At 43.3% G+C, this 27,605-nt stretch overlaps 1 protein-coding gene across 1 annotated transcript; it reads right to left on the bottom strand.

The window, feature by feature from the left end:
* Positions 1-6: 6 nt before the first annotated feature.
* On the bottom strand, positions 7-26,771 carry LOC114903661 (zinc finger protein 69-like). Its single transcript, XM_029236705.1, has 4 exons — positions 26,713-26,771; positions 25,668-25,983; positions 22,109-22,235; positions 7-855 (listed from the first exon to the last, which is right to left on the bottom strand). Exons 1-4 carry the CDS (start codon positions 26,769-26,771, stop codon positions 776-778), a joined length of 582 nt encoding a protein of 193 aa, XP_029092538.1. The 3' UTR covers positions 7-775.
* Positions 26,772-27,605: the final 834 nt, after the last annotated feature.

The raw sequence follows: 27,605 nt of genomic DNA, 5'->3' as shown, positions 1-27,605 counted from the left end.
GGGGGCACCCACTCCCACTACAGCGGAGGCTGAATTTTTTGCAGGCAGTCCCGCTCAATGCACCACACTCTCCAGGTTCCAAGGGACGGAGGCCAATATCCCAGGACTTCTGGAACCCTAATCATAGCACAGTTAGGAACCACGTGCCGTGAAACGAATGTAGGCACAGACTTTATGACTCGCACTGAAAGTCACTCCAAATTGTCTGCAGGCAAATTGAACATATACGAAACCATAAAAATTTACAGAGGATCACAGAGGAGAGTATCAACACGGCAATGGGTCTCGTCATGTCCGTCTTGAGCTGTGACTTTCAACACACATCATGAAGAGCCCTCACACGAAAGGAAACAAAATCTAACAATTACTTTATTAAGTGAAAATTTCTCCATGCTGAAATACCTTATTCCGAAAGCCAGAAAACAAGCCACAAACTGGAAGAGAAATCATATTTGCCAAACAGAGGCCAAAGATAAAGAATTTTTCCTCAGAGTAGACAAAGAACTAGAAAACAAACAGCTCCATTCAAGGTAAGTCAAGATCTGAAGAGACACTTCGCCTACAAAGATATACAGAAAATACATAAGGGGACAGAAGTATGAACCAGATCGGATTTATGAGGAATGCAAAATTACAACCACAAGACAGCACTACACACCTCTGTGTCCTGCTAACCTTCCGAAATGCTGATACCCATCACTGGAGGATGAGGAACAACAGCAACTCTTCTTGCTGATGAAATGCAGATAATGGCCCCTGGAGACACAACTGGGCATCATGGGCCAAAGCCAAAAAGGCTAAGACCTGCAGAGCACCTGGTAGGCCTCCAAGCTTTCATGCAGTTGCTTTGAAAACCTGTATACAAACAAAAACAAAAACGATGTTTTGCTGAGAAGTTCCACTCATGCTGTCTACACCTTAAAGGAATCAAGAGGTCTTCAATACATGTGTTCCTCTGCAAAGGGGAGGGGGGTGTACATATCAGCAAAGGGGAGCAGAAAAGAACACCCCAAAATATGGAATGCCAACAGACCCCACAGCTCTACCAGAGTTATAAAAAAAAAAAAATATCCCTCAAGATTTAAGGCTCAGACCTACTACTTTCAAATGTTCTGAACACAGCCCCTGGGAAATGAAACACGGTGAAACTGGCATGAGGATATATACTGAGATGAATGGAATTGAAAGGTGATCCCAGAAATTAATCCATTGTTCTGTGGGGAAGAGTCGAGAGACCCCAGGAAGAACACACACGTCCCTGGTGTGCTAGCTGAAGACAATGCTGCAAGGGACCTAGAGCAGTGAAAGGATGGTCATGCTAACAAAATAAAAAGACCTAGATTATGGAACATCATGACCCTAAAAGAGGACACCAGTCTCCTTCCCCACCCCACACAAGACTGACTAAATTTCACAATTTTCCTCCCCCATTTATTCCTCTGCTGGGACCTCTGAGATGGACCTCCCTGCCCCTGGTATCCCCAACCAGCAGCCCCCATCAGGAAACATCTTCCCCTCATTTCCTCATCTTTCCCTACCAGGCCAGCACCTCCCAGCAGGTCCAGAGAAAACTTAGCTACCCTCCATGTGGATGCAGCTCCACATTTTCCCAAAGAAATTCGACACGGCCATGTGTCTGGTCACATCAGTCACGAGCTGTAATTTTCAACACACACCCTGAAGAGCCCTCACACAAGAGGAAACAAAAAGCAACAACACATACTTTATTAAATGAACATTTCTCCTCTCTGACATACCTTAATCTGAAAGCCAAAAGTGCAGCTACAAAAAAATGGAGGTAATGAATACAAAAAAAAAAAAAAAAAAAAAGAAAACCTTGAAACTGGCAGAGAAAAATATTTGCTGAATACACATGGGATAAAGAATATTTACTCACATAAGACATAGAACTAGAAAAGCATCAACTACACTCAAAATACATAAACATCTGAATAGACAAGATGGGCAACACCTACAGATCCGGGGAAAGGGCCAAAGAGTGTCTGCTTTTTTTTTTTTTTTTTTTTTTTTTTGAGTGTCTGCTTTTTGACTGTGTGCTCCTGTGTGGAAGATAGTGACAAAGCTGCCAGACAGGGCCAGAATGTGCGAAAGAGTCTGGGGCATTGATGCCATGGATTGAAATAAATTCAGTGGACTCCCCAATTTCGTGAACATCTTTCCAGGACAGTTAAGAGCACAGATGGGCACTCACTAGGCAGGGATACGTTTCAGTGGTCGGCCATGCAGCGATTCAATTGGAGGTAGTGAGCCTGGATGTAGAGGGTCCTGTTGGGAAACTCCTGGGATATTCCTGTAAGAAAAAGCTGAGTCCTGCGCCAGGGCAATTGTTGTGAGGCTGGGTCATTGGGAAGAGGCAGTACAGATATTCTAGTGGCAGAATCAAGTACCGGGAGTTAGTTGTAGGAGGGACGGCAAGGAAGGAGTCCCATCTATACTCAGATTTCTGGCTCAAACAACTGGACTTAACACTGCACCAGCTGGCACACTGTAAGTAGATGGGTCACGAAGCAGGTGCACACAGACAATAAGCAGTTCAGTGATGGGTGTCAGACACATTGTGAAAGCCCCTGTGGAATAAAGGTGTGCTCGTCTGAACTCTGACTCCTGGTTCATTCTGACTGCCCAGTTTTGTACATCACACCTTGTCAGTTTTAAAACACACATCCTTTTTCACTTCTCTGAAATCAGGATTTTTTAAATGACTGTGTGACATGGTTTAGTGGGCAGTGTACTTTTTTAGAGGTACATAAAATAGTGGTTCTTCTTATAATGGACGAAATCTTGGCTTTGGTGAAATACAATAATGTCTGTCAAACTCAGAAGAAAATAATACATGAATGTCTCTCCTTATGTTCTAAATTTTACCGTGTTCCAAAAAGATCTGAAGTACCCTTTCAAAATAAATCTCGTAGGACAGGACAATTTCTGTAGAAAGACAAAATCCATGCCTGGGATCGAATATTGGAAAGAATCCTCAGAAGGCCCTTCTCTCTCACAGGAGGGGTTATCGGGTGACTGTGTTTACAGCTCAAATAAAAACAACAGAATGGGAATTCCCTGATGGTCCAGTGGTTAAGAGTTGGCCTTTTCACACTTTCACTGCTGTGGCCTGGGTTCAATCCGTGGTTGGGGAACTAAGATCCCAGAAGGCTTTTGGCACAGCCAAAATAAAAACAAAAAACACAGAAGGACAAACAAGCTTCCAGAAGCTCCCAATCCTAAGAACTAAAACTCAAACCAGGAGACAGAATAATCTAGAAAAAAAAAATAACAGGAATAAATTGACTTTCAGACAGCACAGAGATGGGTGTGGCCTGGAGGTCTCAGGAATGGCATCTTTTAAAAAGAGTGGATTTGGTGGGGACTTAAAGGCTTCATTGCTGCTCTTCCCAAAAAGAATATGATGAAAGACAAGGCCCATTAATATCTTAGTGATACTGTTCAAGGGCTTCATACAGCTTCACTGAAGAACTGAACAAACATCTCCTGGGACAAATAAAACATTCTGAAAGAACAGCCTGTGTGCTTTCTAGACTGTTCTGTGGCACAACACACAGCTGGGTCCACACTCATTTTGGGAGAAGCCAGGCTGCTGCCACATGCAGGAAGCAGAGCCTCTGACTCACTGAAAGTAGTGAGTCCTTCCATATTGGGGTTCACAATGCAGACCATGTGGCTGCCTGTCTCCTCCACACAGTAGCAAAACAAGGGCTCCAAGACATCAGCATCTGAAACCCCAAGGGCCTTACTTCAACTCTCTTCTGAAACTTTGCATCTCCCCACCCATCACTGAATGCCAAGTCACCCCTTTCCTTTCCACAGCTCTGACCTTTTCCAGCTTCTGTAACCAGGCTCTACCTGGGGCTAATAAGAATAGCAATAGGACTTCCCTGGTGGTACAGTGGTTAAGAATCCACCCGCCAATTCAGGGGACATGGGTTCAAGCCCTGGTCCAAGAAGATCCCAAACGCCACGGAGCAACTAAGCCCATGTGCCACAACTACTGAGCCTGCAAGCTACAACTACTGAAGCCCGCGTTCCTAGAGCCTGTGCTCCACAAGAGAAGCCACCACAATGAGAAGCCCAAGCACCGCAACAGAGTAGCCCCCACTTGCCGCAACTAGAGAAAGCCTGTGTGCAGCAACGAACACCAAACAGCCAAAAATAAATATAAATAAATAAACAGAACAAGAATAACAATAAGTATGGAAGTGTTCATACTAACAGCTACAATTTTTGAGAACCTGCCATGTGCCATGTTTTGTTTATATGCTCTCATTTAATTCTCACACAAATTCCTTGGGAGCATGAATCCCATTTTCTTAATGAAATCCTGGACAGTGAAGGCAGAAAAATATGGTTCCTATGTATCAGTTTAAAGAAAAATATCTTCTTTAAGTCGGGGGGGGGAGGTGGTATATTAGTATTTGTTATGTTATTCCTTATACGTCTATGTTTCCACAGCCAATTTCTTTTCATTAATAGAAAAATGAGCCTGAAGTTTACCACTCAGCCTAAAAACACCACCACTACAAACACCAAGAGAATAGCAGGAAGAGGTGCTGCTGGCCTCTTGTACACCCACACCCAGAGATGCCTTCACCTGGTTTATTTTGACTACTTAAAGGCTACACCTGAGGGAGAAACAGAGAAATAATAAGCAAAAGGACCAGATTCAGGAAACTCTTGCTTTACAAATACATGTGGCCAGAGGTCTTTAAATTGTTAGGCACAAACTCTTATTAAAAATAATGGTTCCAGAGAAGGACGTCAGCTCACCTCCTCTCACAAAAACACCAAAATCACAACTAACTGCTATGATCACCACACAGCAAATCACAACAAAAAAACAATGGAACCTACCAAAAAAATTATCCTACATCCAAAGACACAGAAGAAACCACAATGAGATGGTAGGAGGGGCTCAACTGTGATAAAAATCCAATCCCATACCCACCAGGTGGGCAAAGCACAAACTGGAAAATAATAATATCGCAGAGGTTCCCACAGCAGTGAAAGTTCTGAGCTCCACATCAGGCTCCCCAGCCTGGAGGTGTGGCATCTGGAGGAGGAGACCCCAGAGTATCTGGCTTTAAAGACCAGTGGGGCTTGATCGCAGGAACTCCACAGGACTTTGGGAAACAGAAACTCCACTCTTGGAGAGAGCATACAAGGTCTTGTGTGCATCAGGACCTGGGGGAAAAAGCAGTGACCTCATAGGAGCCTAGGCCAGACCTACCTGGTGGTATTGGAGAGTCTCCTATAGAGGTGGGGGGTGACTGTGGCTCAATGAAGGGACAAAGACACTGGTGGTGGTAGTTCTGGGGGATTCTCATTGGCGTGAGCCCTCCTGGAGGCCACTGTTTTCTCACCAAGACCTGGCCCTACCCAACCTATAGGCTCCAGTGCAGGGACTCCTCAGACCAAACCAACAGGGCAGGACCACATCCACACCCATCAGCAGATAGGCTGCCTAAAGTCTTCCTGAGCTCACTGCTTCCCACTAAAGACACACCTTGACACAGCCCTGGCTACCAGAGGGACAAGACCCAGATCCATCCACCAGTGGGCACGAACCAGTTCCACCCACCAGAAAGCCTGCACAAGCTTCTTAGACCAGCCTCATCCTCTAAGGGGTAGACACAAGAAGCAAGAAGAACTACAACCATGCAGCCTGCAGGACGTAAACTGCAATCACAGAAAGTTAGACAAAATGAGATGGCAGAGGAATATATCCCAAACGAAGGAACAAGATAAAGCCCCAGAAGAACAACTAAGTGAAGTGGAGATAGTCAATCTACCCAAAAAAGTATTCAGAGTAAAGACAGTAAAGATGATCCAAGATCTTACAAAAAGAATGGAGGCACAGACTGAGAAGACAAAAGAAATGATTAACAAAGCTAGAAGATCTAAACAAACAGAGGTGAACAATAAGATAACTAAAATTAAAAATACACTAGACAAAATCAACAGCAGAATAAATGAGTCAGAAGAAAGGCTACGTGAGCTGGAAGACAGAATGGTGGAAATCCCTGCCATGGAACAGAATAAAGAAAAAGAAATGAGGACAGTATAAAAGACCTCTGGGACTACATTAAACACACCAACATTCACATTGTAGGGTTCCCAGAAAGAGAAGAGAGAAAGGACCTGAGAAAATATTTGAAAAGATAATAGCTGAAAACTTCCCTAACATGGGAAAGGAAGCAGTCACCCAACTCCAGGAAGTGCAGAGAGCCCCAGTCAAGATAAACTGAAGGAGGAACACGCTGAGACACATAGTAGTCAAACTGACAAAAATTAAAGACAAAGATAAAAAATTAAAAGTAACAGGAAAAAGCAACAAATAACATACAATGGAATTCCTATAAGGTATCAACTAATTTTTCAACGGAAACTCTGCAGGCCAGAAGGTAGTGGAACCATATACTGAAAGCGATGAAAGGGAAGAACCTACAACCAAGAATACCCAGCAATCTCATTCAGATTTGAAGGAGAAATCAAAAGCTTTACAGACAAGCAAAAGATAAGAGAATTCAGCAGCACCAGACCAGCTTTGCAACAAATGCTAAAGGAACTTCTCTAGGTGGAGAAAAAAAGAGGGCTTCCCTGGTGGCGCAGTGGTTGAGAGTCTGCCTGCCAATGCAGGGGATGCGGGTTCATGCCCCAGTCCCGGAGGATCCCACATGCCGTGGAGGGGCTGGGCCTGTGAGCCATGGCCACTGAGCCGGTGTGTCTGGAGCCTGTGCTCCGCAACGCGAGAGGCCACAACAGTGAGAGGCCGGCATACCGCAAAAAAAAAAGAAAAGAAAAGAAAAGAAAAGAAAAAGGCCACAACTAGAAACAAGAAAATTACAAATGGAAAAACTCACGGGTAAAGGCAAACATACAGAAAAAGTAGGAAAGCAACCAAACACAAATATGGTATCAAAACCAGCAATCAGGGCTTCCCTGGTGGCGCAGTGGTTGGGAGTCCACCTGACAATGCAGGGGACACGGGTTCGGGCCCTGGTCCGGGAGGATCCCACACGCTGCGGAGCAGCTGGGCTCATGCGCCACGACTACTGAGCCTGTGCTCTAGAGCCCACGAGCCACAACTACTGAGCCCGCATGCTGCAATTACTGAAGCCCGCACACCTAGAGCCCGTGACAAGAGAGGTCACTGCAATGAGGAGCCCGCACACTGCAACGAAGAGTAGCCCCCACTCACTGCAACTAGAGAAAGCCTCCGTGCAGCAACAAAGACCCAACACAGCCAAAAATAAAAATAAATAAAATAAATAAATTTATAAAAAACAAAACAAAACAAAAAACCCCCAGCAATCATGAGGAGAGTACAAATGCAGGATACTGGAGATGCATTTGAAATTAAAAGAGCAGCAAGTTAAAATAATCTTGTTTATATAGACTGCTATATCAAATCTCATGGTAATCACAAACCAAAAATCTACAATAGATACACACACTAAAAAAAAAAAAGGAATCCAAACACAACATTAAAGTTAGTCATCAAATCACAAGAGAAGAGGGAGTTCCCTGGCTATCCAGTGGTTAGGACTCAGCACTTTCACTCCTGTGGGCCCAGGTTCAATCTCTGGTCAGTGAACTAAGATCCTGCAAGCCACACAGGACTGCCAAAAAAAAGAAAAGATGTCTCAGTAAATCAGAAGAGAAGAGAACAAAAGAGGAAGGGGAGAAAAAAGACCTACAAAAATAAATCAAAAACAATTAACAAAACAGCAATAAGAACATACATATTGATAATTACCTTAAATGTAAATGGATTAAATGCTCCAACCAAAAGACATAGACTGGCTGAATGGATATAAAAACAAGACCAGTAAATATTCTGTCTATAAGAGAGCCACTTCAGATCTAGGGACACCTACAGACTGAAAATGAGGAGATTGAAAAAGGTATTCCATGCAAATGGAAATCAAAAGAAACCTGGAATAGCAATACTCATATCAGACAAAACAGATGTTAAAATAAAGACTGTTACAAGAGTCAAAAGAAGGACACCACATAATGATCAAGGGATCAATCAAGAAGAAGTTATAACAACTGTAAATATATATGCACTCAACATAGGAGCACCTCAGTATATAAGGAAAATACTAACAGCCATAAAAGGAGAAATCAACAGTAACACAATAGTGGGGGAGTTTAACAGCCCAATTTCTTCAATGGACAGATCACCCATACAGTAAATCAGTAAGGAAACACAGGCCTTAAATGACACATTAGACCAGATGGACTTAATTGATATTTATAAAGCATTCCAACCACAAGCAGCAGAATACACATTCTTTTCAAATGCACATGGAACGTTCTCCAGGATTAATAATACGGTGGGCCACAAAGCAAGCCTTGGTAAACTTAAGAAAATTGAAATCATATCAAGCATCTTTTCCAATCACAACATTATGAGATCAGAAATCCACTACAAGAAAAAAACTGTAAAAACCACAAACACGTGGAAGCTAAACAATATGCTACTAAACAACCAATGGATCACTGAAGAAATCAAAAAGGAAATCAAAAAATACCTAGAGACAGAGAATTCCCTGGTGGTCCAGTGGTTAGGACTCCATGCTTTCACTGTCAAGGGCCTGGGTTCAATCCCTGGTCAGTGAACTAAGATAGCACAAGCTGCACAGTGCAGCAAAGAAAGAAACAAAGAAAACAACTAGGCAGAAATGAAAAAGAACGAAAGCATGAAGATTCAAAACCTATGGGATGCAGCAAAAGCAACTCTAAGAGGGAAGTTTATAGCAATACAATCTTACCTCTGGAAACAAGAAAAATCTCAATCTAACCTTATACCTAATGGAACTAGAGAAAGAACAAAACGAAAAGTTAGTAGAAGGAAAAGAAATCATAAAGATCAGAGCAGAAAGACATGAATTAGAGACAAAAAAAAAATGGAAAAGATCAATGAAACCAAAAGCTGGTTCTTTGAAATGATAAACGAAATGTATAAACCTCTAGCCAGACTCATCAAGAGAAAAGGGGAGGGCTTCCCTCGTGGTGCAGTGGTTGAAAGTCTGCCTGCTAATGCAGGGGACACGGGTTCGAGCCCTGGTCTGGGAGGATCCCGCATGCCGTGGAGCAACTGGGCCCGTGAGCCACAACTGCTGAGCCTGCACATCTGGAGCCTGTGCTCTGCAGCGGGAGAGGCCGCCATAGTGAGAGGCCCGCGCACCGCAATGAAGAGTGGCCCCCGCTTGCCACAACTAGAGAAACCCCTCGCACAGAGATGAAGACCCAACACAGCAAAAATAAAATAAATTAATTAATAAACTCCTACCCCCAACATCTTGGGAAAAAAAAGAAAAAAAAAAGAAAAAAGGGGAGAGGGCCCAAATCAATAAAATCAGAAATGAAAAAGGAGAAGTTAAACTGAAACCATGAAAATACAAAGGATCATAAGAGGCTACTACAAACAACTATATGCCAATAAAATGGACAACATAGAAGAAATGGACAAATTCTTAGAAAGTTACAATCTCCCAAGAACCAGGAAGAAATAGAAAATGTGAACAGAGCAGTTACCAGTAAGGAAATTCAATCACTAGTGGTTTTGTTTTGTTTTGTTTTGTGGTACGCGAGCCTCTCACTGTTGTGGCCTCTCCCGTTGCGGAGCACAGGCTCCGGACGCGCAGGCTCAGCGGCCATGGCTCACGGGCCTAGCCGCTCCGCGGCATGTGGGATCTTCCCAGATCGGGGCACGAACCCGTGTCCCCTGCATCGGCAGGCAGACACCCAACCACTGCGCCACCAGGGAAGCCCCAATCACTAGTTTTAAAACTACCAGAAAACCAAAGTCCGAGACCAGATGGCTTCACAGGTGAATTCTACCAAAAATTTAGAGAAGAGTTAACACCTATCCTTCTCAAACTATTCCCAAAAAATTGCAGAGGAAAGAATGTTTCCAAACTTATTCTACCAGGCAAGCATCACCCTGCTAGCAAAACCAAAGGTATCACAAAAAAGGAATATTACAGGTCAATATCACTGATGAACATAGATGAAAATATCCTCAACAAAATATCAGCAAATTGAATCCAACACTACATCAAAAGGATCATACACCATGATCAAATGGAATTTATCCCAGGGATGGAAGGATTTTTCACTATCCACAAATCAATGTGATATACCACATTAACAATTAAAGAATAAAAACATTTCACAATTAAAGAATAAAAACATTTCATTTTAATAGATGCAGAGAAAGCTTTTGACAAAATTTGACATCCATTTATGATAAAAACTCTCCAGAAAGTGGGCATAAAGTGAACATACCTCAACATAATAAAGGCATATATAAGCCCACAGATAACATCATACTCAATGGTGAAAAGCTAAAAGCATTTCCTCTAATATGAGGAACAAGACAAGGATGCCCACTCTTGTCACTTTTGTTTAACATAGTATTGGAAGTTCTTGCCACAGAAATCAGAAGAAAATGAAATAAAAGGAATCCAAATGGAAAGGAAGAAGTAAAACTGTCAGTGTTTGCAGATGACATACTATACATTGAAAACAGTTTAAACCACACATACTTAAAATCTACCTTTTGATCTATTGACGCATGCTTACAACCCTGAAACCAAGTTTCCTCCTGCCTTTTAAAATTTATCCTTCTCAGCATATAAAATTACTGATACAAGGACATATATATTTTCGTTATGAAAAAAAGACTTATAAAAAAAGAGAGACTGTTATGAAACCAGATGAATCCATCCCCATCTTCCATCATTTCATGGCCATTCTTACTTCATCTTTCCCCGTTTACACCAGTGCCTTAGTTTACCACAGTCTCTCCCTTATTCACAGATTTGCTTTTTGGGGTTTCAGTGACCCAAGGTCAACTAAGGTCTGAAAATAGTAAATGGAGAACTCCAGAAATAAGTCATGAGTTTTAAATTGCGTGCCTTTCTATATGCTGCAATCTCTCACCGCCCTCTTTGTCCCACCCACAGCATGAATCATCCCATTGTCCAGTGAATCCACATAGGCATTGTATCATCTCACATCATCACAAAAAGGGCGACTACAGTACAATAAGCTATTTTGAGAGAGAGAGACACCACATTCACTTAACTTTTATTACAGCTATTGTTATAATCTTTATCATAGGTATGCATGTATAGGAAAAAACATAGTACATATAGGGTTTAGTACTATCTGTAGTTTCAGGCATCTACTTGGAGGTCTTGGAACGCATCTGCTGCAGATAAGGGGGAACTACGGTACTAATTCCAGACATGGTATCATTTAATGCATAATCTCTTCAGAATGGATTTTTCATAACACAATAGTTATCAGAAAAATATAAACATTGTATCAATGCTGAATTGTCTCAAAAATGTGTTTGTTTCTTAAGTCAAATTAGTTGCAATCAGAATCCAAAATATATCCTTACAGGGTTCAGTAGCTGTGTCTCACAGATCTCTTAATATGTGGGGTCCACTTATCTTTTAAAATTCTTATTTGTTTCTCATAATTTGCTGTCATTGGTTCATCAGAATTTGGCACATGCAAGATGGGTCTTAATGAGTCTCTAACACTGTTTAACTGGTCACCCTCCCCCCATATATCCTGTATACTAGATGTTGACGAGATGGGTGATGATGTTTGATCCCTGCAGACAGGTGCCTGATGATGACTGTTAGGGAAGTAAAAACAAAAATCTCTCCCAACCTGGTAATCCTTTCCACAATGGTAGTAGAGAGAGAAAACCACTTTTATTATTGAATAAGCATTAAAGCAAAGTACTCGTGCATCACAGGCAATCCACCAGGAAACTGCAAAGACAGAAAAAACCTAAATCCCCTATTTATCCAAACAGATACAGCGCACTGCATATGTATGTTCAAGATAAACAATACCTAGTCCTCAAGTAAGAGGAGTTGACAGTACCATTTGTCACACAGAGTCCTAATTTTACCTGGTAATTGGGGTGACTATCTGTGTTTGCTTATTGGTTTTAGCCACAGGAAACACAAACTTCTCATCTTTGTAATAGGAGGTAGTTTTTTAAGTTGGAGCACAGCATCCACTAAGATGAGACTCCTATCCTCGTACAAGAACTGATAAATGAGCTAACTCCCTGATGCCTGCAGGTTGAGGAGAAAGCAGGTTCTTGAGAAAGACATTTCTGAACCCTAAAACTGGAAGAAAAAGGAAGACCAGCTGAAAAAAGCCCTCTCTAGTCTTCAAAGACATGCATTTTAAAAGAGATGAGACAGTTCCTGCAAGTTTTCTAAGGTAAATGGTCTAAGGGAGAGGAAAGAAATCTTTCCCCATTTTCAACAGGGAGAAGTAAATCTCCTGTTTTTTACGTGTGTATTTGTCAAATAAAATAATTTGTATGTGACACACCTAGAAACACAAATAGTGTGACTGTGTTTTGCTACCACACCATAACACAGTCTGGAAACAAACATTTCAGGTATTGGATATGACCTGCCTATATATATCTGGGGACACAGTGTAACAAGTGTGGGACACTGTCATCCTGTGATATGTGAATGATGCAGGATTTACAAGACAGGCGAGACTTCATCTAGCCCATTCAGGGAATGGTGGTCAAGTTTAGTTCCCCAAGAGGGAGCAGGAATATTCTTAGGGATTAGCAGTCATTGGTTTGCTTTTTACCTAGAGTGTTGGGGAGGACCAAATTCACCAGCTGGAGGGAGTGAGAAGAAGAACCATGGGGACAGGGACAGGGCAGGTTTACAGTAGACATTCTTAGTCCTTAGCATCTCTTCCAATGTCCACAACAGTGACAGCTGAGTAATGGGGCACTGATTGGAGAAGACGCCCTGAGGTGATGTTAGTAGGAAGACCAACAGCCTTGGGATGACTCACATGTGGCAGCAAGGGCCAGTCATGTGTTTGGGGTGACACCTGGGGAAAGTGCTGCATGCCTGTGGGGGTGGGGAGCCATGTCAGTGGGAAGACCATGTAAAGACAGAGGAAGAGGACAGCTATTTACAAGCCTCCAAAGAAACCACTGTTAACCTCTTGATCCCAGACTTCTATCCTCTGGAATTGTGAGGAAATAATTTTCTGTTGTTTAAAGCACCCAGACTATGATGCCATGTTTTGTCAACCTTAGCAAATTAACACAGGGACCATCAGCATTTGGGAGAGGATCTGCAGGGCAACAGGGAAGAGGTTGAGAAGGCTCCTAAGAGGAGCCCGAGGGAATAAGGAGAGGTTTCTTGGGGTGGAACCAGGTCAGAGGGAAGGGGGAACACAGTGGGTGAGACTGCGATTGATTTTTGCATCCCCACTTCTGCCGGGGTCACAGTAAGAGATACCCCCTCCAGTCCCACACATCGTCAGTTTCCCCCAGTGCAAAATGGGGCTAATGATGGAGCTGCCTCAGGGGCTCTGGGAGGATGCATAGGGCCGGGCCCATAGTAAGGGCCCCAAGGAGGTAGCTGTTGGGAGTCCTGATACCCTGGAGAGTGGTGGCAGTGCACTTGGGGAGGCTGCAACAACAAGAGAGAGTTCCAGGGGCTGAGGGGCCCCATCCCATCAGGGGGCTCTTCCCATAGTAGCTCTGATCCCTACTTGGGGTCCTACCTGGCGGCTACACCAGTGTCTTCAGCCAGCAGGGAACTGCCCAGGGCACCTGTATACATAGGAGGCACCCTGAGATACTTCTGCCACAGGGGTTCAGGTCTCTGCTCTGCCTCTTCTCAGCCACAGGACTGTCCCCTGGTTCTGGACACTCAGTTTCCCTGCCTGTGGAATGAGTATGCTACAAAAGAAAAACAGACTCACAGACATAGAGAATACACATGTGGTTGCCAAGGCAGAGGGCGGGTAGTAGAGGGAAGGATTGGGGGTATGGGATTAGCAGAGGCAAACTATTATATAAAGGATGGATAAACAACAAGGTCCTATTATATAGCACAGAGAACTATACTCAATATCCTGTGACAAACCACAACAGAAAGGAATATGAGTAAGATTACACACATATACATAACTGAGTCACTTTGCTGCACAGAAGAAATTAACACAGTGTAAATCAACTATATTTCAATAAAATAAAAAAAACCCAAAAAACAAACAGGAAGCAAAATGCTGGAGGCCGCTCAAAACAGGAAACAAAATCCCAGAGGACAGAAGCCGGCAATAGAGGACACCCAAATAAACTAGAACTTCTACGAACATGGGTGGCTTAGGTACAGGAGGACTCACCACCACGATCTGGGATCACCAAGGAGATGATAAAGCATAACAGTCTCTTGCAGGCACCTTAACTGAATCCAAGGCAGTGTTAGATAAGAGTTGGTGAGGGCTTTTGCAGGTCGCTCTGTATCCCACTTCTGACGCATGTAATGCCAAGCAAAACACAATATAGGAGGCTGCAAATAAGAAGAGTTTAGGGACTTCCCTGGTGGCGCAGTGGTTAAGAATCCACCTGTCAATGCAGGGGACATGGGTTCAAGCACTGGTCTTGGAAGATCCCACATGCCATGGAGCAACTAAGTCCATGTGCCACAACTACTGAGCCTGCGAGCCACAGCTACTGAAGTCCGCGTGCCTACAGCCCATGCTCTGCAACAAGACAAGCTACTACGAGAAGCCCATGAACCACAGCGAAGAATAGCCCCCACTCACCACAACCAGAGAAAGCCCGCGCGCAACAACGAAAACCCAACATGGCCAAAAAAACCCAAACCAAACAAACAAAAACGTTATAAAAAAGGAAAAGTTTATTTGGAGTCTACAATTCAGGAGACACAGATTCAGGTAACCCCAAAATATGTTCCAGGAGAAGAGAGTAAGGGGCTTACAAAGACAAAAAGCTCTGAGTTTGTTAAAGCTGCCTCTTGAGAATTGTGATTGAGTCTGATGCAATTTAGGAACTATTTGTCCTTAAGAAATCAGGAGTTATTTTAGGGTTTGGGTCTGATAAGTAGACAGGCTGTCATGAGTTATTTTAGGATGAGGGTTTGATAAGAGTCTTGACTTTCTGGCAGATGTTCTGGATGGCCTCATTAGGACAATAAGTAGTCAAAAGATCAGATTCCATCCAGGCTGAGAGGTGCATAAGTCACACTTCCTTAGTAGATTCCCGGCTCCATTTTAGACAGCCCTGAGCAATATCGGCTCCATTTTTATTTTCCTTTCACAATAGTCACCCCAACTGCCAGATAAATTTAGAAGAAGAACCATGTGTGACAAGTGGTACAGTCAAATTCTCTTGGCTATTTTTTTGTTTGTTTTCTGGGCCTATTTCTTACTTTTAGAGTAGACTTACTTTGATGGCTTTAAGATAAGGAATCAGATGGAAGTTTAAGAATCTGAGACAGACCTGCCAAAGGATTATTCTGTTGCCTCTTTGCTCTGACCAAACCATATTTAAAATTAATCAAATATTATACATATAGTTTCAGTTCTGGGCAGCCACGAAAGTAGGCTGCTCAGTTTTTCCTTTACGACGTATCCTGCTCTGAGGAGTGCAGCTGGCCAACAGCTCCCAGCTGTGCTGCCTTGGGAGCCACCACAGCGTTCGAAAGGCCATTCTCAGCAAGCTGTTCTCAGCCAGTGACTGAGCATGACACGGGTACTAGAGCTAGGTGACTAGTTATTATCATCAAAACATGTATGTAATGAGTTGTATCTGCTTAGCTACATAAGGTGGAGTTTTTTTCAGCCTTTGCAATTTCTTAGCATATGACCTGTGATACATACCAAACTCTGGTTTAATGCTTACTCAATAATAAAAGTGTTTTCTGTCACTACCACCTTTGAGGAGAGGATTTCTGAGTCCAGAGAGTTTATTTTTATTTACCCAATAGTCACCATCACACACTTCGCTGGGACCAAACTTCAATCACCTACCTCATTAATATCTACTGCACAGGATTATGGGGAAAGGGTGATCAGTTAAACAGTATCAGAGATTCAATAAACCACATCTATAATCTGCCTAATTCTGATCAACAAATAAGAATAAAAATGGCAAGTGAGACTTAAAGGTTAAGAGACTTAGTGCGACACAGCTACCCAAAACCCTAAGAATACATTTTGGATCCTGACCATAATTAATCTGCCTTAAATACATTTTTGAGATAGTTGAGAAAACTAAGCATACTTCCAAATTCTTAAGTGTTTTCATTTTATGTGATAGTTATTAGAGTTATGAAGGAGCACTCAATTTCTAAAAATGCATCCTGAAGAGGTTATGCATTACATGTTATGTCTGGGATTAAAAGTAGAATAATCCTCTAGCATATATGAAGATGAATGAAACAATGGCCAAGAAATGATAAATAATGGTGGCAGATTGGAAAGGGGTTCATCCAGTTTCCTAATACAATCTTTTCCATTTTTGTGTATATTAGAAATAACAAATGATATGTCATTGTATCAGTAATTTTATATGTGGAGAAGGCTGAGTTAAAATAGGTAGAAGGAAAATTTTGGTTTCAGTTGTAAGCACGTGTCAAACCATTAAAATGTACATTTAAAATATGTGCAGTTTACTTTATGTAATTTTACCGCAATTGAACTGTTTAAAAATATATAAAAACTTCTAGGGCTTCCCTGGTGGCGCAGTGGTTGAGAGTCCGCCTGCCGATGCAGGGGACACGGGTTCATGCCCCGGTCCGGGAAGATCCCGCATGCCACGGAGCGGCTGGGCCCGTGAGCCATGGCCACTGAGCCTGCGCGTTCAGAGCCTGTGCTCCGCAACGGGAGAGGCCACAGCGGTGAGAGGCCTGCGTACTTCCAAAAAACAATCAAACAAAAAAAACCTTCTAACTTCTTAGTCATTTCACTACATTTTTCTTCTATGTTCTTGAAGCTTGTGGCTACTGTATCACTACAGTGGAAATAGAATATATTGGTGTGCTGCTGTCAACTTTCAAACTCCATGTTCAGTGGTATCACATTGGAAGTTTTAAATTGACGAAAGTGGGAATATTCACACTGGGGAAACTGCAAACAATACAAATCTTGGCTTGATTATGGAGAATATGTTAGCAATGCTGATTAAACTTTAAAAAGTATATGCTGTATGTGGCCACTGCAATGTGTACAGCAGAAAAAAAGTTAGGAAATAGTGTTTCAGAATTCAAAAATAATTATTTCTTATGGCTAGGAGTCACATCACTAAAGAATGAAGTTTCAAGTCTTCATTGTTTCATTATCTTATTTATTAATGAAGAGAGAAATAGTCAAAATTAATTATTTTTAAATGGACAAAAGCTACGAGAAGACATTTTACCAAAAGAGGACTTAAAAAATGAAAAAAATGCTCCACGTCATAAAACATCTGAGAAATGTAACTAAAACCACAGTGAGATAGTGCTATACACTTATTAAAAGGGTCAAAAAGTCTTATTAAAAGACTTGGGACTAACCTGGAGGTCCAGTGGTTAACAATCTGCCTTCCAATGCAGGGGACACGGGTTCGACCCCTGGTTGTGGAATTAAGATCCCACGTGCTGTGGGGCAACTAAGCCCACATGCCACAACTAGAGTGCCCACATGACACAACTAGAGCACCAGTGCGCCACCACTGCTGAGTCCATGCTCTCTGGAGCCTGTGCACCACAACTAGAGAGAAGCCCGTATGCTGCAACGAAGAGCCCACACACCGCAATGAAAGATCCCACATGCCGTAATGAAGATCCCATGTGCCACAAACTAAGACCTGATGCAGCCAAATTAAAAAGAAAAAAAAAGTTTAAAAAGACTAAACATATTGGCAATGATATGGAATAACTGGAAGTCCCAAACTCTTCTGGTAGGAATGCAAAAGGAAACAACCATTTCAGATCACACTGTAGGGTTCTTTAAAAAGTCATCCATTCACTAAGCCTGAAACTCAGGCACTGCACCCTAAAGTATTAATAGAGGAAAAATGAAACATAACCATGTATAGAATTATATTCAAAAGTCTGCAGCAATTTTAGTTCCAACAGTCAAAAACTGGAAACAACTCAAATACGGATAAACAGATGAATAAACAAATAGTGGTATATCCTCAGAACATAATACTTCTCGTCGATACAAAAAGAATGAACTACTCACTGATGACTCTCAAAATAAACATGTCACATGCGGGTACCTGAGGGGAAAAGAATAAACACTTTATGACTTTAATCATATAAAATTCTAGACAATGCAAACTTATCTATTGTAAAGAAAAATAAATCAATGATTGACTAGAGGTCAGAGTAACATCAATGAAAGAAACAAGGTAAATATGAAGGTAGATAGGTTTATTATGGATGTGATGGTGGTTCCATGGATTTATATAAATGTCAAAACTTATCAAATTGTATATTTTAACCATGTGCATTTTATTGCATGTATTCATACCTTATTAAAGCTTAAAAATATTATCCAAAATAAAAATCTGGATTTCTTACTCTTTTTGTAAAATCCCCTATATTGACTTCACCACTTTCTGCCTCACACCCTGGGAGGGTCACCTTGCCTCAGTGGTCAAAAATATAAGTAAGCAATGAAGACTGTTCCCACCTGATTCAACAGGAATACTGTCTGGGTCACAAAGTCCATTACTCGATGAAAAGATATCCCTTCTCTCTATTCTCATTTTTCTGTCTGGCACAGAAATGGCCTTGAGGAGGATAGCCCACAGAGGCTACAGAAATCCACAAAACCTTCAGATTATTTTCTCTTGTAATGCCCTTCTCAATTCAGGAGATCTGAGAATTTCTGTACATGCTCATCCTTCACAGCCACAGTGACTGGAACACTGTCGTTGTGGATGCCCCTTTAAATGAAGCACATTCCAACCAGCTTGTAATAGTGTCCTCCTCCCACTATTAATCCAATGTTTTCTGTAACAACTATCATTCCCCCTATAATCTTACAACCAGTGATGCTACACTGCAGAATTCTGCACATAAGGGCACATGGCTCTACTGCAGGACCTGGGAGAATATTTTCCTCACTAATGCTGAGCTCAAGGCAATATCCCCTGTGAACAAGACAACAATTTCATGTTACTCTCAGAAGCAAGGAAGGTTATCACAATTGCTCCTTCCCCAGGCTGACCTCTGAACCAAGAAAATATGGCACTCAGGCCACAAATTAGAACCAGAAAGCTCTGTAGTCTTTCCTTGGAAGCCTTGGGCAATAATGCAAACAAACCCCAAAATGGAGAGAGGTATATCTGCTATCATATTGTGCCCTTAAGGCACACAAAGCGTGAGATTCCCAACAAAAGCTGATCAGTCCTTTATGTTAGCAGAACCCAAGTGTTTTCAAATCATCCCCTACAGTGAATGGAACCTCAAGATTAAATGTGGCTTAAACAGTGAAACCTTTATAATTGCACAAACCAGAGCAATGGGAGAGAAGCTACTCCTGGATTGGTGACTTGATGGTTAGAAAATCCTATCATAGGAGTTATGTGGGCTAGAAAATCCTATCATAGGAGTTATGTGAGGCCAAAAATATCCCTGAATAAGGTCATCCATTTTTGCAAGTCACAAGCAGAGTGCTTTGGGCCAAAAATGGGTCAGGTCAGTGACTTAACTCATCAAAGAAATGAGAAAGGAGTGAGTGCTCAGGCTTCTCACAATCCCTCCTGTGAATGGGAAAGACCAAGGTTTCTTTCCCTGAACACCCTGGGGTGGGTGAATGCTGTATACTGTGAGTACCTGCCAGGTGGGAGAGGTGAAATGGCTTTGGCCACAGAAACTGTCAATGACAGAAATCTGGCAAGGGACCTGGGCAGGTTAAAAAGTACAGTGCAGCTCCCACATACCTGGGATGTTTGCAGACGTTTGGATGTATGAGGTTCAATTCAGATGGTACCACGATGAGGGATCTCAAGTGTTGACATACTGAAAAAGGAAATTGTACATCCCTGCACATGTAAGATGTTTTTTTCCTTCTGAAATCTGTGGTTCCAGAGTCAAAACCTTGGGCTAATGGCCTTACCGTATTCATTGCATTAACAAGGCCTTGATCCAGTGCAAACAGTCTAGTGTTTTAAGAGACTGGAGCTGTAGGTAAAGAATTCAGCATATTCCCCAAATTGTAAGGCCTTTTCTCACTGTGAACTCTCTGATGTGTGATGAGGTTAGAGCTTTGGCTAAAGGATTTCCCACATTCACTGCACTCATAAGGCCTTTCTCCAGTGTGAACTCTCTCATGTCTAACGAGATGGGAGCTTTTGCTAAATGATTTCCCACATTAGCTGCATGTGTAACGTCTTCCTCTAGTGAGGACTCTCTGGTGCTGAACAAGTGTGTTTGCCACTGCAAGTTTCTGGGCAGTATCCCCACTTATAATGATTTTTTCCCCTTGGAAAGGGAGTCGCATGCTCAGTTCCACTATTTGACTTCTCCCAGGTGCATGTGGCCTGTTGGTGAAGAAATCCTAAGTTGCCCAGGAAGTCCTTCCCAACATCCCCAAAGGTAAAGGGCTTCCTTGATACACAGAATTTTCAGCTGTTCACAAACAATGTTCTCCTCACATCATTTCTCAATGGTTTCTCTCCAGTGTGCTGCTTTTGGTTATGGAGGTTTGCTCTGAAATAGAATGGTTTCTCACACGCCCCACACGTGTAGTTTCTGCCCACAGCGTGCTACCTGGTACTCAGCCAAGTGAAAAATGTCACTCAAGATCGGGCCACACATCTCATAGAGATTGGCCTTCTGGGGAGACAGACCTGCCTTAACAATTCTGATCTGTGAGCTTCCTTGATCAGAGATAGTCTGCTCAGAAAGTGCCTCCTCACTCTTCTCCATGCCAACAACCTGAAAGCAGAGAAATGCTGGAGATGTACACGTTGACTCTGTGCAAGGAGAAATCCCCAATACAAATCTGTGTCTCACAAATCCAAGGATGAGCCCATGGGACTGTTTGCAAGACAAGGTGGTCGGGTTCAAGTTGAGGATGAGGCTGCTTAGCAGCACTGGGCCTTTAAAGATTACAGAATGGGGGAGGCCTCACAAGGTGAGGAACACAACCATGTGGAGTGACACAAAGGGAAGAGGCAGGCTCTACAGCTCATTCTGCAAACAACTTTTAGCAGGATCTTGTTTGGTGGTGACACATGAGTACTATGTAGTAGGTTGTATCCAGGCTCAGGAAAATCCAACTGCAACAGAGCAGCTGGTGTTCGAGGATTAATAATGTGCACACCTCATGACATAAATGGTACAGGCCAATGTTGGACAGCACTGCAGACGGACCAGTGTGAAAAAGCATTGAGAGATGGAGTCCAGGGAGGTGAGAATTAGCCCTATGTTGGAAATAAAAAGTGACAAGTAGTAGAGTTGAGAAGGTGGCTAACTGAAGAATGGGGAAGTACAGGCAGAAATGAGGTGTGGCCGCCACTGTGATTGGCACAAAAAGGCTAGTCAGAGAATAGCTTTCTGGCATGATTTGTATATGGCCCTGACATCACGCCCTCCCCCAGGTGCTACTTATCAGGGCCAGACTATGTATGAGTCCTTGCTGTAGTTGGAGCCCTTTCTATTCTGTGAACCTCTCTGCTTCACCCCCTTGATGAGCAGCTACGCAGAACCTGGATGATTCAAGTACTAAAGTAAAGACAGGACAGATAAGCAGCCAGCAATGGCCAAAAAGATAGAGCAGAAGAAATAAAATTAAATCTTACAAAAAGAACTTCAGAGGAATATCTTGCAAGAATAGCCCATTGTCCATATAATAACAGTGACCGGGTCAGTAACAGCAATTTCTGGCACAAGCAAGAATGAGGAAATGTTAGCTAGGTGAAGGAAGTAGAACCTGGGGTACACGGGTGCCTTGGATCTGGAAAATTCACCTGGCTATGGAGAGGGTAAACAAGGTGGGATTCATGCCTATAAGACTCCTGGCTCTGGATCCATCCCTGCAAGGCAGGGGGTAGCAGGCGCTGGATCTGTCAAAGAGACGAGACAGCAGTGCTCACACCTCAGCCCTACTAGCTACAACACCTACTCCGGGAACTGGGGAAGAAAGCAGTGCCCAGGTCCTGATGTGAGAAGGGGAGACTTGCCAATGGGTAAAAAGAAAGGGCAGAGACTAGTTCAGGGCACAGGGGTGGGTTTGAGGGCCTTACCCGGGGAGGTTTTAAGTGCCAAGTTCTCCAGCATCACATCATGGTACAGGCATCTCTGAGCCTCGTCAAGGAGACCCCATTCCTCCAAGGAAAAGTTCACGGCCACATCTTCAAAAGTCACACTGCCCTGTCGTGATTGGGACAGATGAAATCACAAACAATCCTCTCTCAAGAGGACCTACAATCAATTCCCCTATTTATCTATTCTATGTCTATCCTCCTCCCAATCTCCCCAGTCAGAGGAGAAACTAGGCCCTGGCGCCATTGGTGCTACTGTCTCCCTATGGGCCCAATGACTACTGGGTCCAGCCGTCAGCAACAAGAGACAGGTGCACAAACATATATTTAAACTGTGGGCCTGACATAGAGGCATCCAACCCTCCTACCAGGCAATACCCCTGGTGTGATCAAGGTCATGTAAGTCCCAATACCAGGGACCTGGGACCATGAAACGTACTCCTTCTCCATGTACATATCACTCTCGAGACTGCACATCCCTCAAATTTAGACATGCCCATGGTCACCACCAACTCACCATCCCACTCTATAAGCATCTCCCTGACCTCCCCACACGTTGAAATATTTTTATCACCTCCTTTTTTTAAATAAAGTTTTTCTTAAATTTTTATTTATTTTTTTATTTTTGGCTGTGTTGGATCTTTGTTGCTGCGCGCAGGCTTTTCTCTGGTTGAGGCGAGCGGGGGCTACTCTTTGTTGTGCTGCACAGGCTTCTCATTGCAGTGGCTTCTCTTATTGAGCAAGGGCTCTAGGCACATGGGCTTCACTAGTTGTGGCACAAGGGCTCAGTGGTTGTGGCTCGTGGGCTTAGTTGCTCCGTGGCATGTGGGATCTTCCCAGACCAGGGCTCGAACCCATGTCCCCTGCATTGGCAGGTGGATTCTTAACTACTGCACCACCAGGGAAGCCCTGATCACCTCCTTTTCACTCCACTGGTGAGGGTGGGATTTCTGCCTAGGGTTAGGGCACCTGACACTGGAAAGATGTTATCAGCAGCATCTTATTAATCATATATATCCACAGCCTGGAATAGGAAGACACCACATTCCATACAGGGCTACAGGGAGTTACACTCTGGAAAACATGAACAACCAAGAGCTGTGGGACGTAAGCTTTGTAGTATCAAGAGGGTAAGGTGCCCCTGGTTCCATGGGAGGATGCAATTTCCTTTTCTGAATAACTCCAAAGGGCTGACAGGGAACTGAAACTCACTACAAAGGGATAAGCAGGAATTATACCTGGTCCCCTTTATAAAAAGCATTGTTTGGTTTAGGAGACCTTATCCACTGGAGCAGAGCAAAGTGGGGAACTGCTGCTCAGGCCATTTGAGGTCCTGCCAGTTTCAACACATGTCAAGGAAGCATATAATACTGGGAGTTAATTTTAGGCCTTACACCACAACTTAGCTGACAGCATCCAGAGTATGCTTGGCAAATTCATAAAGGATCCAGTAATTCTCTAGACTTCCATGGCTCCCACTAGCAGTGGCAGTGACAAAATCTTCTATAATGGCCACCCTGACAGTCTCCATTCCTTACCTCTGACTTAGCCACACAGAATCGACTGTTCATTTCAGACACCCATGGCCCTATTCCACTTCTATGCTATACTTGCTGTTCTCTTAACAAGCACAACTTTCCTCCGTCCACTTAACCCTCATTCAAAGCCTAGCCCATTGGTGGCCCACCCCAGGCCTACTGATGCTCACATATGACGACATTTTCCCCTGTTCTTATCCTCCAGGCTGAATGAAACATGTCAGAGCATACCAAAGTCATCAAAAAATCCTGAAGCATCCATAGGGAAGAAAGCACCAGCTCCAGCCTGACTGTCATCTTGCCTCAATTACTTCTAGGCCTCTGCATCCCTCTCATTTCCATTGGCCACTTAGAATGTCTACTCATCTGCCACACTATGTCGTCCCCAACACAACCTCCCTTTATGGCCACTTACCTTCCTCACTTTTGTTTGTGAAGCCCAATACCATGACCCAAGTACTGAAGCCAGATATTGAGTCCACAGCCCCACCCTCCCTTTCCTGGGCACCTAATAGATTTACACCGTAACCTGAAGACTGCCCCTCCTTAATGTCACCACAGCTTACTCATCATGGTCTACAGAGTACCGACCACATTTTGGATGTCTCCATCTTAAACCCCTCCGCACATTTCCACACCTATGTGTTCAGCTGCTCTTTTCACGCCTCCACTCAGTGATCTCTGATACACCTCAGACTTTAAACATGGCTAAAACAAAGCTCTTGTTACCCCCAGTGACTATCACTTACTACAGTCTTTCTCATCCCAGATGATGGAGTTTCCATCCCTACAGCTCCTAAGGCTGGAAACCCTGGGGGTAATCTCTGACTCCTGTTTTACTCCCTCACTGTTCACATTAGAAAAAAATCTAATTGTCCCTTTTTAAAACATGCATCCAGAATACAACCACTTTTCCTAAGCCACCATTATGTTCCATTAACCCTCACCTGGACTATGATAGGAGCCTCTACCCTGATTTTCCCCTCCTCTCTCAGCTTCAGTCTCTTCTCCACTTTACAGCCAAATGGAGCCTGTTTATAGACACTGGTAAGAACACCTCTCTCCTCTGATCCAAATCTCCCTTCGCCTCTAGAATATACATCCATCTTTTCAGGGAACCATTTCTATACTGACTCCTGTCCCTGCTCTTTGTTCTCACCTAAAAGAAAGGAGACCTGTGGTTTCCTGAACAATCCCTGATCAGTTTTACCTCTAAACATCTGGAAATCTTGGAACAAGTTCCTGGAAGAACCCTCCACGCCTGTTTACACTGGTTGCCAATCATGAGAATACCTCTATATAAAGCCTCACATGGATTCAGGGCTATGGGTTTGGAGTTTCTTCAGAGTTCCCAGACTCAAGAATTGGAGGGATAGCATTAAGAGTCCCAGGAAACCACAATTCAGAGAACACAGGAGTGGGGTTTGTGGCCCTGAGGGACTGGGACACGCTCCACCTTCCTGTGTGAATTCCACAAGCACTTCTGCAGCCATGGGAACATGTGCAAAGAGGCAGGGCTCGGAGGAAAGGATCCATGGTGGGGTTCCATGTGCTGATCTCCTCCCTGTACCCTTCCCTGACCCTGGAGCCAGGTGACCTCAGGCTGATGGTCTAATCTCAATGATCAGTGTCCTTACCAGCTGCGTGAGAACCTGAACAAAGATTCAACCTCCCAGTACCTAAATGTCGTCATCGCCTCTTTCGTTTTTCCTTTGAACAGCTTTTGGGAAATTTTTAAACTCTGACGTAGATCCTGTATTTCTTTTCTTAAAACTCCCCATGGCTTCTAGAGTTCTAACATTAAGAACCCTCATCCTGCTATTCCAGGCTTTGCCTCACGTTGTTTGTTCCCTGCGGACAGAACATGGTTCCCAGGTTTCCCGAATCCTTCCGCCTCAATCCGACCTCCAAGCCTTTGCACCTGCGGTCCCTCCACCTGAAACCTCTCCCACGAGCCATCACACTGTCTGTCTGAAATAGGGCCCCACCCACGACCACCTCACCGTCCAGGACACCACGGCCTGGGCTGCGGGCACGTGAGCAGGCGCCCCGCTTAGTGTCTGGTGGGGTGAGGACGGTGAGGGGCCGGAGGACGAGCGTTTACCACAGGCGGGTCCCTCAGCGCCGCCGCAGCCATCGGACTCTGTGGGCGGGGCGGGGCCGGTAGCGGCGGGAGAGGAGGCAGGACGGGGACACGGCGGTCCCTCTCCCGGGCCTGGCGCTGGGCACCCTAAGAGACATCGCCGAACCTCAGGCCCGCCTCTATGCCACAGGGTCAGCCCCTCCTCTCGCACCTCTTCTGTCCCGTCACCTTCTTCCCTACCCAGCGTCGCGGAGCCGAAACAGACCAAGGCCAATTAAAATGGCCGCCTGGAGGAGGAGACAGGAAGTCCCGCCCGACGCTTTGTGCCCAAACAGAAACTCCTTTTCCCTGAGCCTTTATTGGCTCAGGGACTCTGCCTTCGACGCAAGGCGTTCTGGGTCATGTAGTTCCCATTTCCAGGAGAAAAGGCCAAGATCCACCGCGAGGATGCGCTGGGAAATTGCGTGCGAAACGTCTAAGGGACACTTTGAAAATGGCTAATGAAAGCGAAGGCATCAAGCATTTTCCTTACTTTGCTGTACAGACTGCATTTTAGGGTAAACAAATAGAAAATTAGGAGTTTCTTCTTTATATATGCAGAATTCCTGATAAGAATTAGGTAGAATAGGGACTGGTCTACAGCGCATAAAGTAATCAATTTAATCAATGATTACCAACCAATTACTTCAGCCAAATAACTGCAAGGGACAGCTAACACAACAGATAAAAGTCCAGTGGGGGAAAAATGACATTGGATAAAAAAACCCTAATAACATTTGGACCCACTGTGTGAAGTGTCCAAGAAAATTTAATCGGTCTACCTAAGAAAGAAATGGAAAATTTTATTCAAGCCAAGTAGGATTATAATCCGGGAACACCCTCTCAGAAAGCTCCAAGAACTGTTCTGGTCGTTAAAGGTCAAAGCAGTTATATAGGTTTATAATTATATAGACAGAGGGCTGTACTTTAAATGCCGTAGATAGTTTGCACAATCCAGATCTGTAAGTACAACGTGGTGGGTCATCGTGACACCATACAAGATCAAGAAGGCATGTTAGCTTTTAAGGAATTTTCTTGTTGGTGCTAGGAGAATGTTGCTCTTTATGGTTGAGCAGGTATTTCTACCAATGGGGAGGTTTGGTGGATGCATAATGCAGATATACAATGCACAGTAGAGGGGAAAGAGGAGGCCAAAGGGCACAGAAAATTTTTTATGTTTAAATTATCCTTGACTTGCCTCAGAATACAAATTTTTATTGCATCAATCGTTAACTTTGAAAAGCAGAGACACTCAGACTTCAGAGCATCTGTTGGTGATGCAGTCATAAGTCTCAGCCCTGCCTGTGGAGTACAGTGACCAGAGTGAATTTGATCAATGCCTCTGGCTCTGGTTATACATTTATTGGAAGCAATGCAGAACATGTTAGGCCATCAGAGAAATGCAATTAGAAAATGTGGGAAATTTTGCCAAATGACCTAGTTGTGCCACCATATATATGACAAATATAACACAAGAATGTAAGACAAATCTTTGAAATAAAAGAGAACTAAGATGCATAATTAAACATAAAATGGGAGTATATTGTTTGTGATTTAAACATAATGATTATGAAAATATAATTTTAGAAAAAGTAGGAAAATTGAATTTCAGTTATTGGTATTTCTGTTAGTATGAAAATGATGTAATTGTCATAATGAAAGAGAATGTGTACTTTATAGACATACTGGAAAGATTTATAAGTGAGGTGATGTGTCTGGCATTTTCAATGCTGTATGTTTAGGAACATATTTATGAATTATATATAGAGAAAATGAAAAAGTACATATTTATTCTGAAATTTGACCTATATATAGCTAA

The sequence above is a fragment of the Monodon monoceros genome, unplaced genomic scaffold, assembly GCF_005190385.1.
Source record: "Monodon monoceros isolate NGI ecotype Baffin Bay Population unplaced genomic scaffold, NGI_Narwhal_1 Super_Scaffold_10, whole genome shotgun sequence".
NCBI lineage: Eukaryota > Metazoa > Chordata > Mammalia > Artiodactyla > Monodontidae > Monodon > Monodon monoceros.
The sequence above is the reverse complement of the archived record's forward strand: the minus strand, read 5'-3'. Positions and strand labels throughout refer to the sequence as shown.